General features: G+C 39.6%; 1 protein-coding gene across 3 annotated transcripts in view; it reads right to left on the reverse strand.

Moving 5' to 3' along the window:
- Positions 1 to 17,785, reverse strand: part of cwo (transcription factor cwo) — a 50,560-nt gene that overhangs the window by 14,167 nt on the left and 18,608 nt on the right. For 2 of the 3 annotated variants that reach the window (XM_089592076.1, XM_014355360.3), the window contains exon 3: positions 3,934 to 4,069. In XM_089592076.1, the coding sequence (XP_089448202.1) occupies positions 3,934 to 4,069 (136 nt within the window). The remainder of the gene's footprint in view (positions 1 to 3,933; positions 4,070 to 17,785) is intronic. The other variant, XM_089592077.1, reaches the window with a different exon arrangement.

A 17,785-nucleotide genomic window follows, 5' to 3' on the forward strand; every position in this document is an offset into this window, starting at 1 on the left:
CCATTCCTATTTCGATTCGATTACGTCCACGGCGCGCGAAAGATACTCGTTGAAAAAGGAGAGTTCGGACGCACCGTAACTCCAACAATCACATTCGGTGGAACGTGACGCTTTTTTTTTATGTAAGACTCGGTCGAGCGTACGTGTATTACGTAGGAAAGTCGTAGATACATCAGAAAAAATTAGTTGATATACTAACAAGTTTACATTTTTTCTTTAATTACGCGTGTATGTATGTATACAATAACAACAAAAAGCGATACGAGACTAAGTGGAAAAGTGGCGTTCCGTGACAAAACGATAGCGACGACGATGCGGCTGCTTGTTTTTCCTTTGTGTTCCGTTATAATTGACAACAGCAGGGAAAGTTGAGGCTCTATCGAGGAACCATTAAGTTCAATTAAAAACACGTGGTGTTAGACACGAGTATACATGAGTAAGAATCAGCGCCAACAAAATTAATGTTCTCATTATCGTTGGCCAATTTTTGATTGAATCACCATTTGTTTATCGACGCAATAGGTTTGAAAAGAAATTCCTAGAGAAAAATAGTTGTTACTCCAAGTGTTTGACACTTACATTGTACTGCTGAAATTTCTTTTTTTTTATGTAATGTATTGCAGTTGTATTAATAATTTTAAAGACCACCAAATCTATGGTGCGATGACTAATTAACCAGTAAAAATTATTTCATAAAAATGTATTTAGTACCTTCTTCATTATACTTCTTGTTTTATACCAACAATTGTGAGAAGTTTGTACGAGTAATTAAACGGGTTTTCGAGCGACACGAAGGGTAGTGAAGAAAAGAGAGATAACTTCCAGTGAAGCATGAGTCATCGATTTGCTAAGGGGTACTTTCAGATAAGTACACGTGAAATTCACGTAGCTCGAATTACGTACCGATTATGCGTACGATTATCCAAAGTTTCGATCCTTCCTAACTTGGTCATTTGTGACACACCGTTCTTAGACTTGAATCATTCATTATTCTGTGATTATCAAGTCATTAACTAGAGAGTTTTCAGTTGTCATCGAGTCACAACAGTTGAAAGGTTTGTGTATAAAACTCACCCCTGCAGCGCAACAGGGAACAGTGATTAAAAGTTCACCGACTAATGGTAGTGTTCATCCGAGCACTGAATACCATTTGGAAACATCATTTACTTGTATTCCACTGCGTTGTTGAGTGCCTCTGGAGAAGCTGAACGAAGAATCCATACTTACACCTAGTGGATCCGTGCAAGTATTTGGTGTAATTTCGAAACATTTTGAGAGATTACTACGATACAACAAGGCATTCAAGACCATGGACGAGTACTTCAATCGTCCGGATTATTTATCTATTGATTTCGACTACGACCATAAGGACACTTTTACGCCGATCATCAACAATGTAAAGTGTAACTTGAAATTAGTTTTTAGTTCTGAAAGTCGACGTAAGACCGACATTAAGTTTACGCTGAAGCCCAGCAAGGAGTTCGAATCGTTTCAAATCAATCGCTTCGAGTTATTCATAAAGTGTGGATCCAAGTATCGGGAGTTGAAGTACAAGCGCAACCATCAAGTCTTTCAAGCTAAACTAAGTTGCCCTGCACGTATGAGCAAATTTACTTTGTACTACAAATCAACTTTCAAACCAAGTGTCTTGGTACGCGATTGGAAGGAAATGTTGGAAACCAAAAAGGTCAGCGATTTAAAAATCATCGTCAACAACGAACGGTTCGATGTGCACAGAGCCGTACTCGCTGCTAAAAGTCGTGTGTTTGAAAGAATGTTGGAGTCGGATATGCTGGAAAAAAATACCAACGAAATTATACTGGATGGTTACGACGCGCGCGCCGTTGAAGAATTGATTAGTTTCGTCTATACCAATACGTGCAAAGTTGAAAAAAAACCATACGAGTTATTGAAAATGGCTCACTTTTTTGATTTACCAGAGTTACAGATGCTATGTGAACTACATTTGATAGGGAATATTAACAAAGAAAATATAATAAAGATCTGCGAACTTCTTCTCATAAGTGATTATAATCTTCAAAATTTAAAAGCAGCTGCTAGTATTTTTCTTCGAAACAACTGCAGTGATATCTTTATCATGCATGAGTGTAATATGTTTTTTCAAAAAAATATAGAATTGCTGTACGAGATGTTTGGCGGGTATTAAGTAAATCATTTGAATAAATATTTACATATTCTGAAAAAAAATTTGGTTTTTTTATTCATCCAAGTAACATTAACAGCATTTTTCACTTTGTTTACAATGCATTCATTAGAACCTCTGTTAGCACCACACCTTCATGAATTTATTTAAAATTAATGTAAGTTAAGCGGATACCCCTTATTATAACGAAACCAAGATGTACGCGAGACAAGGAGAACGGACAGAACTTCCTGTCTAAGGGAGGCATCGAATCGAGATCTATTTTTTGGTTCGTGTATAAACAACAAAAACAGGCTTGATGTAAGTATTATAAAAGGTACAAGGTTTTGTGATTAAGTATACGGTACGACGAACAATGATGGACAATGATGGCAACGGTGGTATTTCGATTCGTGTTACTCGTCTTTTCATTGATTACATGGTTTTTTCCCTTCTCCCTCATTTTTGCATCATCGATTGATAATTATGTTGTATGCATGTACATCATCGATCCTAACGTGACGTTGGCGGGCCTATAGCACCGCGTGGGTGCCTTTATTATTAGAACAACCGCAGGGAGTTAAAAAATAGACTTACGAGCTCTGTTTCACCCATTATTATACCATAAACTCGTGTCTGTACAGTATATTATCTGCACTTTCTTGCAATTTATACGTGCTCGTGTTATTTTTGAAAACGAGACTTTTCCAAAAACAACGGCCTCGATTATTTCTCCCGTCTCCTTGCCGAAAACAAAAAAAGCCTCGTCCCAAATGCAAAAAAAAAAAAAAAATAAAGGTGACAGTCATCGTCGATGTACGCGCGCGCCGTAAAACATTGTTGGACATTGCATCAGAGGCCATATACACCAGCAGCGCGGAGCGGGACGCGCATACCCAATGTACTTGTAATTCAAACGCGCGCACGTGGCGGGAAAAGCCTTGGTTTCTCCGCGAGTTCCACCTATACCGCCTACTCTCTTTTCACAGCGGCGTGTGGCCTAAATTCTCCGGTGCGCGGCACCATGGCAACTCGAACGCGCGTCAAAACAGGAAAACCATCGACAAAGAGAGAGAGAACTGCTGCGGTGCCGAGGGTTATCCACGGCGTTAAAGAGCCTCTCCTCGGCATTCCATCCTCGTTACCTCACGCGGGATGAGCATCACGTGTTTACTTCCATCTCTTGATGGTACGCTCATGTGTGTATTAATTTGTACACGGCCGTGGGCGTCAAAGTATCGATTGGTATAGCATATGTTTTTCTTCTGGACCCGATAGTTTTTAGTTGACAAATTCGTCGAGAATCGCGATTTTAAGGGTTATTATTATATGCTGGGGTCGCAAGACTGATGAAAAAATTGAAAGTTTTCATTAAAACAAAAAAGGGCCATCCTTTCAATTATTGGATTTGAATTTCAGGCAAAATTACACGAGCGTTGATCAATCGTTTGGATGAAAATCAAGCAAGTAATTCGGACCTTACTGTCTCATCCGCGTCGAAAATTCGTACGGAAGCCAAAGAGGAGAACATTTTTTTGTTTCTTTGGACGACAAATAAAACGAGGGACTCTGAAGGATTGCGCGAGAAAAAAAAAACAACAGCAATGAAGCGCATACGAGCCTCATTTTGGCATTGCAAGCTCGATTGTGAAACGGATCCGTGAATCACGCGCATGAATGACGCGCGCTCGTATTATGCGCCAAGACAGAGATACAAAGTAAGGTGTAATAAGCGTTTGTATCGTGTGTGTGTGTGTGTGAGGTAAAAAACGAGAAGAAATTTCACATACACTCACCCTCGAGACTTTCTTTTTCGGGTAGACCTCGTCGTCCTCGGAAGCGGTTGCGAAATTCAGGTTCCCCTCGCAGTAGCCCGATCCAAGGCCCATCCTGTAGATCTCGTCCTTGCAGGATCTTCCGTCCAGACTGAAAGCAGACGTTCGATTGATTTATTAGTTTTGCATTTTTAATCCTGGATTTAAAGGAGTGTAACGAAAAAAAAAAAAAAAAAAAAAAAAAAACAAATACGAAAATGCACGTGTGACTTTTTGCGCGCGCATAATTTATTATGCAAATGCAGCGGAGTCGGTGAAAGTTTTTTTTTCTTTCTTCCAGTACAACACCTGTGTTATTAATGCAATTTTGCGCAACATTTTTTTTTCCTCTTCTTTCGCGCATTCCTTCGTAATAGTTGTCAACCGAGGCGTATTAACATGCTGATTGTTCGATTTGCATGAAAACTCATTGTACGCACTCTGTTGTATTTTTGTGACGAGTGTCACCCACTTTTGGGAAACCCCAAGACCTATTTAAGGGGGAAAAAAAAAAATAATGCTCCGATGTGTGGGAAAAAAAAAGCGGAAACGGAGCGAGCTGTTGTGAAAAATGAATGAGCGTGGCACATAAATAGCAAGGAAAAAAATAGGTGCAGGTCGATTTGTATATGTCGTACGATCTATAGTTGCGAAGCGAGGCAGGAATCGTTTAAAAAAAGGTTTGTTCCGAAAAAAGAGCTGGGAAACGTGACGTTTGCATAGAAAAGTGGAATATGCATGTATGAGTGTCACAGCGACCGTTGGTAGGATATTTATAAAAGTGACGTGCGCTTGGATGTATTTTTCTTGCCGATCGAGTGAATATGTATGATTGTACTTCCTTCGCAATTACTTTTTTTTTTTTTTTTCCAAAACCTCCATACTTATTTGGACGTTTGCAATTCTGTGGTGTGGTTATTGTTGTTACAAATAAAAATAATCCATGTCTTTGGTAAAAAATAAATAACGCGTGAATATAATTTCAAGCCCACATCCATTAACCAAAAAGTATTGTGATAAGATAGCATACGCGATTACCAAACGCCTACACTCAATTTCATTCGTCGAGTCGATGTAATTTTTTTTATTTAAACTTTTACCGTTTACTTTAATTAACAAAACCTCGATTCCGTACCTTGTGTCTATACATTATTTACTTTACCGCAAAAAAAAAAAAAAAAAAAAAAAAAAAAAAAAAAAAAAAAAAAAAAACACTAAAGTAAAAGTGAAAAAAATACAAAACAACAGAGTGGGCGAGATCGTCGCAGCGAACCCCCACATTGAGGTCGCATACTCTCTCCAATCGGAGCAAAAGCTCCGCAGCGTGAGGCGCATTATTAGAGGACGTCGGTCGCGCACGTGCACACGTCTGAGAAATCGACGCCAGTGCCGATGTGCAAACATGTGGCAGCGGTAAATAAAGAGAAAAAAATCCAAACTAAAGTAAAGGTATATACTGTATATACGTGTAAGTATACACAGGGAATGTGGAAAGCGCTCACGTTTGATTACACGTGTGCATGAGCCACACGATAAAACAGAAAAACAATTCCCCTTACGTTTAATTTTTATCGCGATCCGTCGCATTATTTGTACAATTTCTACTCACATGCAAAAAGCTTCATACGCAAAAGTTTTCAAAGAGCCGCTACGCGTAAATAAATATTTATGCTTTAACGTTGACGCGCGACCCTCGCGTATAATAAGTATATACGGTTCAATGTGGAAAGTGCCTTGTCGTATCCTCTCGCAGAACCTTTGACGCACGCAATTTCGATGAGAACCAAGTAATTGCTTGGCCAAAGAAGCGCGTAATTGTTATTTGTGTACTGTCGATCGATCGGTTAAATTGCCCATATTTTAACTTTTTCTGACAAAATACGTTATCTACAATCCGATCGAGCTACAAAAACGCAATCTCGATCAGAATTCAGTTAAAATTTTCTCTTTTATTTGTGGTCTCTCATTTTTCACACTAAAAAACAGACCCCAAACATCGTCGAGTCGTTTCTCTGGTTGAAAAATAATCGACCTCGCTCGTACAGCTATACACACAACCCAACACCCGCGCCCACGTACACAGCAGCGGGCAATTTATTTTTCCGTCCCCTCGAAAGTGCATCGTATACTTGACAAAAAAAAAAAAAAATGCAGAAAGAAAGAAAGAAAATATGTATAGCCAGCCGAGAAAAACGCGGGATATGACGCTACTACGTGTTGCGCGATGAAAAAAGAGGGAAGAGAAAAAGTCAGATGGTATATGCGTGCATAATATTATTATGTACCCACGAGTGCACATTGTAACAATACACACGATAAGAATATGCATATATATGTATGTATACACATCGAGCAAAGAGCGTGTGCACTACAACGTATTATAGATACGTACGGCTATTGTACTGCAGCAGCACGTGTTGCTTCGTGTTATTGTTGTAAACGCGTCGCGAGCTAATATTATCACTCGCTGCTCTCATTGGGCGCTCGTTATTGCTACTGTAGATATTGTTCTTTTTTTATTCATCTCTATATATTTGTCTTCGCAGTGCGATAAAAAAACTGTTGGCTGCAAGGGGGAGAACGAACAATGTATCATCATCGAGAGTACGACGCACGGATGTTTCAACGAAAACACGTATACTTTATGAAAGCGTCCAGATACACGGTGTATGTATACATATATACATGGCATGACGAGCCGATCGTATCGTTGTTTTCGTCGCTGTCGCAAATGCGTAGGTAAGTATATTTTCATCATACTGCGCCGAAAGTAGGAACTTTCGTCCCGCTTCGCGAAACGAAAATCCCTTCTCTCGGCGCAGGATTGATGAAAAATCGTATACAACCCACGGGAGGAAACAAAGAATCCCTCAGATCGCATGCTCATCGCCCTCGCGGCTTTGCCTCGGGCGTCAATTTCCTGCTTTATTTTATCTTTATTTTTCCTCCCTAGGTGAGTAATATACTAATTATAAGTACTCGCATCAGATCTGCCGTATGTACAAGCGAGCCGAAAACAAAAAAAGCATTAATTTCGCCCCGATTGAAAACTCCGAGATCCTCGGACGTCACGTGTTGATACTCTATAGAGACGTATCAAAAATGTGTATCTAATAACTCGGTTCTCGCTCTGTAGCTACGCAAAATTGAGCATATATTACAACCTCTCGTCCCCGCCTCGCACATCGAAAAAAGCACACGCGCGCGATAATATAGGTATATTTTTCACGTGCTCGGGTCAAGCGTCCTTCATCGACCTTACGACGCCTCCTTATCCGAGGCACGTTGTTGTTGTCGCGGTGTATCTTACCTTCACTTTCGCGATCATTGCCGCGAGCTGTCCCCTCTCTCCTTTCTTTCGGCCTCCACTTTACACCGATTCATTATGCATACACCTTATATATACCTATTGTACGTGTATAGGCACCTCTCGAGCTATTCTCTCTCTCTCTCTCTCTATCTCCGTTTCTTCCGTGCGATCGCATTACTCTACTTATAATCTGGTTTTCCCCGTCCAACTTACACGTGTAGGAGGGCACGTGGGAGTGGGACGTCTGGTACGTTTCGAGCTATTCCGCGCGATTGAAAAAACAAAACACGTGCGATTTGCTTATCTAATCTTTCAAGGGGAAACGATGAGATCAACACGAGTATCTTGTTTTTTTTTTTTTTTGTTTTTTTTTCAACTAGACAAATAATATTAACACCATGATTCTCGTTTCGATGGAAAAGTGTTTTAAAACGAGCATCACTTGTTTTGTTTGATTTTTATGTGTAACTCGTTTGAATCGCCGAACGAGCTAGTAGTGACGGCCGAGTACGGTAAGACGGGCTGATTCTCATGGATCGCATCCATTTTTTTCATCACTGTTTCCTGTTTCTATGTATATTATTTATTGTCACCAGCATATCATAATTTATTTATTTTTATCGTTGATCATTAAATTTCATCAACGCTCAACGATAAATCGAAAAGGTTTGTCGTTATCTCTGCTGATCCGTGTGGCAGCGATGATTCATCATCGTCGCGATGAACATTTTATTTCAAAGTAATCAACCCTAGCGGAAGTCGTAATTTAATCGATAAGGGCTCTCTGCTCATTTTTTCCGACGTCGTCCAACGATTTATTTCTGTATGTATGACTGATCGAAAAAAGATACATTGTGGCTTCAAACAAAACCGGATGCGTGCCCGTCAGGTGCAATGGTAAAGTCGATCGTTTGTAAAAATAAAAATTCATTCGTTTTTAGATCAGAGCTGCACAGCATTCGAGAATCGCTTTTAAAGAAATCAATACACATTATCGCAGATGCATGAAAGACTATTTTTCATCAGTTTCAATCATGTAATTGCCAAAGAAGGGACGTAGGTACAAAAGTAAATCCATCCCCGCAAGTGCCACAACTCTGTGACACATAAATAAATCATACATACTATACTGCCCTTTATTTTCTTCGTTTTATTGTTTACACTGAACAATAAAGTAACGTGAGAATAAAAATCGATCGGTTCACAATTCACTGCTTCGCGACGACTCTGTCTCGCTCTTACGCCAAGATAAACACATAATATGCGTCTCGGCATCACGTGCATCGACGTATTCTTTCCTGCTATGTACTACTCTGTGACTTATTTTTCATTGCTTTTATTTTTTTTTCTTTTTTGCATCAAGCACGTTCGCGTTTCGCAAACGAACGCTGGTAGACTGGGTTGCTAATGGGAACTCGAGTCATTACGAGTGCCTACGCGTTGTTTGTTGGAACGTACAGTGTTGAGAGAAAAAGAGTAAGTGGTGCATTAATTTTTTATTTTCGATATTTTAAAATTTATGTAAAATAAAAGGAACTCTTTCATCGAATAACATGAATGAAAAATCCAACGATATAATATTATGCCCATTGATCGTACAACAAAAGTTGAGATGGTTAGTGGAGTACAGTTTGCAAATAAAATGTTTTAATTGTACCTACAGAAAATCAAGTACAGGATGTTTTCCTCGTGAGAAGATAAAATTTGTTCTAAGCTTTTCCTCTTAAGCAATTTCGAACTTTCATTTTTTTTACTGATAATAAAAACTTATTTCAGATGGTCATTTAACAATAATAAAAAAAAATTACTCAAGTGGTGAGGATACAGAATTTCTATTGAACAACGTGGTATACACAAACACGATAAAGTGATAAATAAATTAACAACTAAAAGTAGAATCAAAGAGTCATTTGTGGACGCGTGTTAAACGGTAAAGGTATCTCCGTCAAATATAGATTGCAGGTACTTTCTCACGTAGGATATACGCATACAGGTACACAAAGCGTGCGACGTATACGTGTAAAATTTCTACGAAAGAATCAATAATAATAATAATAATAATAATAATAATAATAATAATAATAATAATAATAATAATTGAATGGGTAATCATCGGAATAGTGCAGAATAAACACACAACGACAAGACAAGACGTGACAATTAGTGCCCAACACACGCGTACTTTACAAAACGTGACCATCTCTTTCTCCCCGCAATTATATCTTCTATAGGTGTATGGGGCTAAATAAATACACCAACTCGGAAAAGATCAGGTACAGTAGCCGCACACCTTCTCCTCTGTTTCATTCCTTCGTTTAGGTGTATAACAGCCTACACGTTTATCTCGAAGCGATCGTTCAAACGAGGAGGAGTTGGCAGAATGGTGAGTTAAAGGCGTTGCTGCGATGATATTTTATTATGCTCCATATTTTTTTTTTTTTTTTAATCGTCGCAAAGCAACGACAATCGCGATTGGAGCTAGCGTTTGAAGGAAAACGAGAAAAACTAACGATGCAAAATTGTTTTTCTTGTTAGCGACGAATAAGTAATCCTATATATATACATAGAGAGCCACCACGACAATTCCAACGTTGAATCGTTACGTGTATACTTGTCAGATTTGTACGCGAGTGTGAACCACGTGTATTTAGCGCGCTCGTCCGTAGGTATACAATAAACCGCGATATATTGCCGATCTGATTTTATCGGTTTTGTAAGTATATGCGCGCGTGCAATCGTATGGGTGTAGTATATATATTGCACGTGTATATGGTGTAATTGTATCACGAGCGAGGTGGTGCAGGCGTGATTAATGCTTTTCTCGTTACAAAGTGGTATAATATACGTTGCCACATCGGAAGTTAATTTCACGCGCTTGCCGCTCGAACGGGCGCGATTAGTGCGCCCATGAAACTCGCGTGAGTATACTAAGCGATTTTTTATTTTGTTTTTTTTTTATTTTTTTTTATTTTGCATAATCATTATAAAAACAATTAAAAATTACCATTTTTTTTTCTATGGATATTTGCAGAACTGTTTGGATACCTATGACGGGTAAAAAATAGAAATTGGAGGATGGTCTCCTTGGCGGAGGAAAGACGCGAACATTATATCATCATTGGAAGCAGGAGCCCAAAGCCAATACATCAATTATACCTGCCGAGCAAAAAATTTAAAATTCAAACGCGAGCACGAGGGAAGAGAAGAAAAACAACAAATACCTAATCGTTGCTATATAGATTGAGGCTGAAAGCGAAAAAAAAAAAAAAAAAGAAAGAAAAAACGATCCGATCGCGCAACGGCGTTGTCTCTGCGGCCGGTGTCTTGGATTTTCGCAACGAAGCACCCTACACTATATGTATACGTGGATCTAATAAGTACCGTTGCAGCCTTGAGATCGCGAAAAAGGAGCCGGGAGAGAGAGAGAGACCAATGGAGTGACAGCTGCCGCACGTGCAGGCGCGCGCGCGCTATAAAACTGAATCGATTGCCGATCACCGCTCGTAATTGTGGCCTTATTTTTTGTTTTTCTTTCGTACTGCCACCAACGGAGAAAAATTTTATAAAATCAATCTATTTTGCTGCGTATTTTATCCACGGGGTGTTGTTTTCAATGACTACTTACATACTTGTCTGCTGCGGTTGGAATAAAAAGTTCGTTTCCAGAGTCAAAATCAGTTTTGTTATCTAAACACTCAATAAAAAAAAAAAAATTTTTTTTAATCAGGTTTGTTTTAGACTAATGTTGGACACTGTCAGACGCAATTGACTCGACCATAAGCAGCTATCATCTGGCCGCTTTGAGAAAAAATTCATTTTATCTTTATAACTCTTCAGCACTGGTGGTTAGGTGTTACACAAGCCATCGATTATCAAAATTGAGGAACAAATGTATAGCAAAACATTTTAAGTCGTCATGGATTTAATAAATATGCTATACTTACGAACGTATATGTTATTATTTCAGTTGCTTTTTCGAAAAATCTTGTGTTATTGTTATTAAAAAACTAAGTAATTAGTTACTTTTTGTTTTATCTTAACAACCTTGAGTTCTTCAGGACGATTAATTGTGTGGCAGTTGTTAATAGCTTATATGAACAAACGCACCGATATGTTTGAGTGGACCTCGGATTAGACTCGTTTAATAATATTTTGCGTCTTATTTTTCAATTACGATGCTCTACCTGGGTTCAATGTACCCACTGACCCAATAAAATTTCACGTATCAGTCAAAAATTTTTACGAAGCAAATCGTTAACAAAAAAGAAAAACTACGCACCAGGTAATATAATACATTTAAAAACGATTTTCGTAGTACACAGAGATAAACGTTCCACCAAGTACAATTCTGTCATACATTCGATCCTAATAATAATTTAGACATTACTTGTATCCCTACCCGCTGTACTGTAAGCACAAAAATTTTTTATTTTTCCACCAAATAATTATACAGGTGCCATTTACCTATTGATACCACGACTCATGACGAAAAAAAAAGAAAAAAGAAAAAAAACATACATCTTTTGCCCACACATTTTCAAAGAGAGAGAAAGAGCGTAAGTGAGTAGTCAACTTCCCACATCGGCTCGGCCGATGGAAATAAAATCATTACACGCTCGCTTGGTCGTATATACGTATATATATATAAATTTCCATGTAAATGTGTGTACCTATCCATACATACGCGCCCAAGTCACGTTGCAGGCCACGCGTTTTCCCGGCCTACTGCAATAATCGCGCCTCGCGAGTCTTTCGTTCTCTTTCTTTCTTACGAATTTCTCGCATTCGCCGGACAAAACATGCTCTTTCTCTTTCGTACAGCGCGTAATGTAGGTTAGTTAATATTTTTACGACGAGTCACTCGAGGTAATAAAAAAGAAAGAAAAAAAAAAAAAAAAGAATCGCATCTCCTTTCAGAAGCGTTTTCTGCGCTCACCCAATTCCGTTGAATTTCCATACGATTATTTTTTTCTTATTCACTTATACCACGTGATTTTCGTTTGTTTGTCGCAACAACGTGCGCCACGATTATTAATGAGATCACATCATTTTTCGATTCGCGTCAATTGCAGCCAAGCCCCGGCTCCGCGCGTCACAAACATATACCATCGCTCATGCGACGCGCGATATCATTTTGCGGTGTTTATTGCTCAGCGATTACGACTATATAATTTTTTTTTTTTTTTTTACATTACTCGAATAATGAATGACAAAGTAGCTCATGTTTTTTCAACGTATCCCCGATACATCCAGCGCGTTCCAAAACAGCTCGCCACTGACACCGCTAATCCGATTTAAGCTCAACCGAGCTTGGGAAGAAAAAACAAACTGTACAACATACCTATATATACACGTATGCGCTAAAATCGAGGATATTATATAACCCACGTATAGGGATAGAGTTCATCGGGCGGCGCTTCGGCGAGCTTTAATTGGGATTTCCTATACGCGTATATATGCATATATACATATACACACGTGATATTTGCTCTCGTCAATAACACCACGCGTATTTATCCTTTGGCCGCGAGCTGGCGTTATCTGGTTCTCTCGGCATCTCCCCCCGGGTTTTATTGTTTACCGCCTCTACTTTATATAATATACCATGTACTGCTGTTAACACACACTGTTTTTCCTATTTACGACCCTGACGCAGCAACGCACACGTGCACATGCACGCGCGAGCGCTCGAGATTCGCGTCGCCGATACAATATACATATATATGTCTCCATCTCGAGCACACGTGTTGTGCACAGATGCGCGAAAAAATATGTATATATTACTTACGAGCGTGTAAAATATATATATATACACACATGTGAGAAGTAGGTGAACGAGCTATTGCGAATAAGCTAATGACTACACGAGCGCGCACTTGTTTCTTTCCTCCTATATACAGTGTGTACGAGCGCGAATATGTATATGTACTTAATATGCAGGGTCTGATCGCGCGCGCGGTACAATCGATTGGGCAATGGTAGTTTCGAGTGTGCAGCGGAGCGTCCTTTTACGGTGTGGGAAACGGCATTCCTGACCCATTTTTTTTTTTTTTTTTTTTTTTTTTCTCTTCATTTCAACTCGCGAGCGCCAACGCCAACTTATCGTGCCCCCCGAAAAGGAGTAATTGTTTTTTTTTTTTTTTTCTTCTTGGGCATTCATGTTTTTTTCGAAAAGTTGAAAAAAATCACATATATCAAACATCCACGAGCTCCGGGACGAGCCAACTCTCTCTCTCTCCGAGCGAGCAAACCGAGCATTGGCCTTCCCCGGCGTAAATCGCGGGCCATCCCGTCCGGCCGTAATGGGTGTGTGCGTGTATATATATTATACGTATACCTACGGGTACAAGTCGCGGCCGCGCCTCACGCGAGTTACGAAATTAGCCGGCGCGGAATCTCGAGACGCTGCCCCTCGAATCCGAGAATAATCCAACCGGTTGCGAAAATAGAATCGTCCCTATCGGTGTATCCATACATAACATCCCGTACACAAACTCACGAGCGAGGAGAGAGAATGCCAAGTCAGCCGCGACCTGATTTTGCGGGTGCTCGTGACTATTTTTTTTTTTTTTTTTCCTCTTTTGATGCTAAGCAAACATACGTCCATGTTCGATGTGTTGTATATGGTCTTGAACGTGAATCGGAGGACGGAAGTTATGTGACACACGAGCGTAGGAGTCACTCTCCTTGCGTGATGGTTTTCCGACGCGCGTAGTGATGGGAGGTGGTGTAGGCAGGTGTGTGTGTATTTGTAAAAAAAAAAAAAAAAAAAAATACCCACAAGAATGGGTGTAACGCACGCGTCAAAAATAACAAAGTGTACCTAATAGAGAGCTATTTTTGAAAAACGCCTGTACAGCCCGACGTTGTTTGGTATTCGGTGTGCGTCTGACGAAACTCGACCTGTGTCTACTTAAACGCCGGTCTCGCTATCTGTTTGCGCGACGTCGAAAGCAAAAGAGGCTTTGGCTGCGATATGGTTTTTTTTTTTCGTTCATTACACATGAAAGTCCCGCTACACAGAATATTACGTGTGTACACTTGACGTCACGAGTCACGCGCTCAATCGATAATACGTGGAAATACCAAAAATTTTCACTCGCACGTAGAATTGCACGTTGATTAACTTTTACTGTAAAGCCATTAGAAGCTTGAAACATAAAAATTTTCGTGGTCCCTAACTCAGATTAACCCTGTAGAAACATATCAATGTAAGATAAATTCTCTCATAATTGCAAAAAAAATCGATTCTTCGCTTAATCAGATCGAAATAAATTTATCATATTTGTATTTACTCGACACACAAATTGTACTATAGGTATATAGACGAAATAAAGAATCATCGATTATTAAATTTATCAGCCTACTGGTTCTACGCAGTCACTCTGGCGTATAACGTATACAGTGCACCGAACTTTGAAGCCTCGAGTCTTCGATACAACACACGATGGCCTGCATCGGCGATCATTGGCCTGTCATTAAAAAATTCGATAAACAAAAAAATGCGACCTTGTTGGTCCCACTGCTTCATACAGGTGCGTGTCGTTGATGAACTTATACGACTACAACACTCTGCAGGTGCAATTACTTATAGATACATACAAACGCAACTCGAACAATCCGGTTTCGAGATAAAGTTGTGTATACGGATATAGATACACGGTTGGTTTGTTTCTACTGCGCAGCGAAACGATTAAATGTCAAAACTGTATCGCCTGTTCGATAATAATGTAATTTTCTCGAAGCGTCTCCACCTAAACATAGAACACTTGCAAAGCAATCGTAAGCGCTCTGTTATATACATGTACCAAACACACTCACACGTTTCTTTTCGAACCGACACTTGTGCATATGTGTGCCCTATCTTCTCGTATACGTATGCAAATATTGCAAACTCATTTTGGCTTTTGAGTTAACGGGATAAATTTTTCATGAAAACAATAGATTTTTTTTTTTTCTTTCAATTTAAAAACGATGCGAACGAAAGCATGATCGTGAACTTTGTCCAGTGGCGCGGTGCATTGAAACATCATTAAGAAAGAAATCGAAAGCCCGACAAACATGCAATTACAACACCATGTGAACGCTCGACGCACCGTCAAAGAAGGAGAGCGAAAAAAACAAAGTTGTAACAACAATCGGGACGCGTCATTGTTTCCGAATTGCGACAAGACATGCGCCCCAAAGAGAGACAGCGGTGGAAAGTTTTTTTTTCTCTCGCTCGCTCTTTTATTCTCGTGCACGCCTCGATGACGCGACGCTCGTTTCGCAAAGGTTTCGTAAGGTTGTGAGAATCAATTGGACACACGTACGTACACGCTCGGAGGCGTTTTCTCGCGCGTATTTTTTCTCTCTCTCTCTCTCGATCGCCGTGTACAATGTCGTGCCCTCCGCAAGAATTGTATCTCTCGGTTGACATGTAATGTGAAACGTTTTCAGTTAAAAAATTTTACATTTATTCGTGACACTTACATAATGTATATAGCACACCTCGAACTTGATGCTGTATTTTACGCGCCGAGAAATTGTTTTAAAATCCGTAGGTTGGTTTGAAAAAAATTTTTTAATCACTGTTATCAAATAGTTGTTAACACACGCTCGTTTAATGAATGTGTTATTTTACACCTTAAACACGAAACTTCGCGCCAATTCGATAATAATATAGCCGATAACAGGTTTATAGTAGAATATCATGTTGTACGAAAAAATTGTTGCCAATACACATTATACTATGTACGTAATAATTTTAATATGTAAATATATTAAATATGTATATGTAGGCGTATAACTAAAACAGCAAGATAAGCCGAGAAAAATATTTTTGTACACGAGTCCAGAGTATGAATGGGTCACGAGCGAGCCTTTGTTTTTTTGTTTGATCAATTAGAAATGTGATATACAATAACACCGTAACTCCGCTTATCTCGAATCGTATACGTCGCAATATGGTCTAAAAAACAATGGATCAAATTACTACGCCTCACAAATAAGTTTGGATGTATTTCGCAAAATTTCAGTTTCACTTACGAGTATTGTACATGTAGCCGATTTTTCCAACAGATTCTCGTTGTACCGATCGGTAAAGCACAGCACTTGTACCCATCATCATCCCTTTCTCCACCTAAAAGGCGAGAGCCCATCGCGTTTTCGCGAAAATAAAAGAAGGCAAACCACTGCTCCCAGTCGGAAAATGAACGCGATTCCGAGAATAAAAAAAGAAAAAGAAGAGCTGCTTTACCCCTTCTCGCTCCATAAGAGCGCGTATAAGCGTTGCAAAATCTATGTAATCCGCTCTCGTGTAGCAAGTGTATGTACATACACAGAGCCGGGACGAGCGGACGCACGCGGTAGCACCAGCTCCGATCCCAAGGACAGAGCCGTACGATTGCGAGGGTCGGGTTTCAACGGGCCAGTGCTCTTAATTTACGCTATACGCATTCCGTGCGTACCCACGTATATACACATGTATTGTATGTACACGCGTGGACCGGCTCTCGCGGAATATGGGAAATCCCGACCCCCCCCCCCCCCCCCCGAGGCTACCGATCTAACTTCGTGTGTGTGCCTGCGCTCGACGATCGGGATTTCGTTTGAATCTTGCAGTGCTCGGAGTACAGATGTCTTATTATTCTACAATTCTTTGGATATATACTCACAGGTATCCCGAGTTGGAACACGCGAGGAAAGAGACGGGATTTTTATATGGGAATTCGACGTGGAATCGTGCATGAGAACCGTCAAACTCGTTGGTTCGATCTCTCTGACGGGGGGAAATTGTTGGTTAAACGATTTTAACGCAAATTATTTGTTATGAGTAGATAAGAGTGACCGATTTAGCGATCGGATATTTTACGACTGATCGGTAAAGATCGCACGTACGACGCGTTGAATTTTTCTAATTGGAAAGATAATTATTTCAAGTATTTTGTTTACGCTTACAGTTGGTACACTATGTTTTTAATCGTACGTTGAAAAGAAAAAAAAACAAAAAAAATTACTCGGTGGCAGAGGAACAATAATAGTACGATTTGAGTTTGAGATCCGATCTATATAAGAAATGATTTCGAGGAAAAAATGTATACGTTGAGATTTTAAGTGCTTCTAGATCGACCGTTCAATGCGTGGGTAAATGACACTTATCGCTGTGATATTTTCCGCATCTGTTCTTTTTTTTAAAATTACTTCGTCAAGATTCACTTTGATCGCTAACGATCTAATAACGATTTCCAAAAAAAAAACATGCTCCCAAATTTCCTTCTCAACCTTGAAATAAAATAAATTAACGCGATAAGCAATCGAGATATTGTAATCTATGCCCTGGTCGTAAATTCAAGTCCTCAGTTTTTGCGAAAAATAAACCAACTTCCTCATACAACGAGTCTTGAGAGATATCTTTTTGCGCGCGTCTGCAAAAAAAAAAAAAAAGAACGAGGAGTGGTCCTTTCCTCGTGACGGGACGCTATCATCATAAGCCGAGGACAGTAGCCCCGAGGTGTGTTTGCACAACCATGCATCATC

Source organism: Copidosoma floridanum, unplaced genomic scaffold (genome assembly GCF_036245765.1).
Source record: "Copidosoma floridanum isolate Cflo_tuat_1 unplaced genomic scaffold, Cflo_Japanese_pri ptg000014l, whole genome shotgun sequence".
Taxonomy (NCBI): domain Eukaryota; kingdom Metazoa; phylum Arthropoda; class Insecta; order Hymenoptera; family Encyrtidae; genus Copidosoma; species Copidosoma floridanum.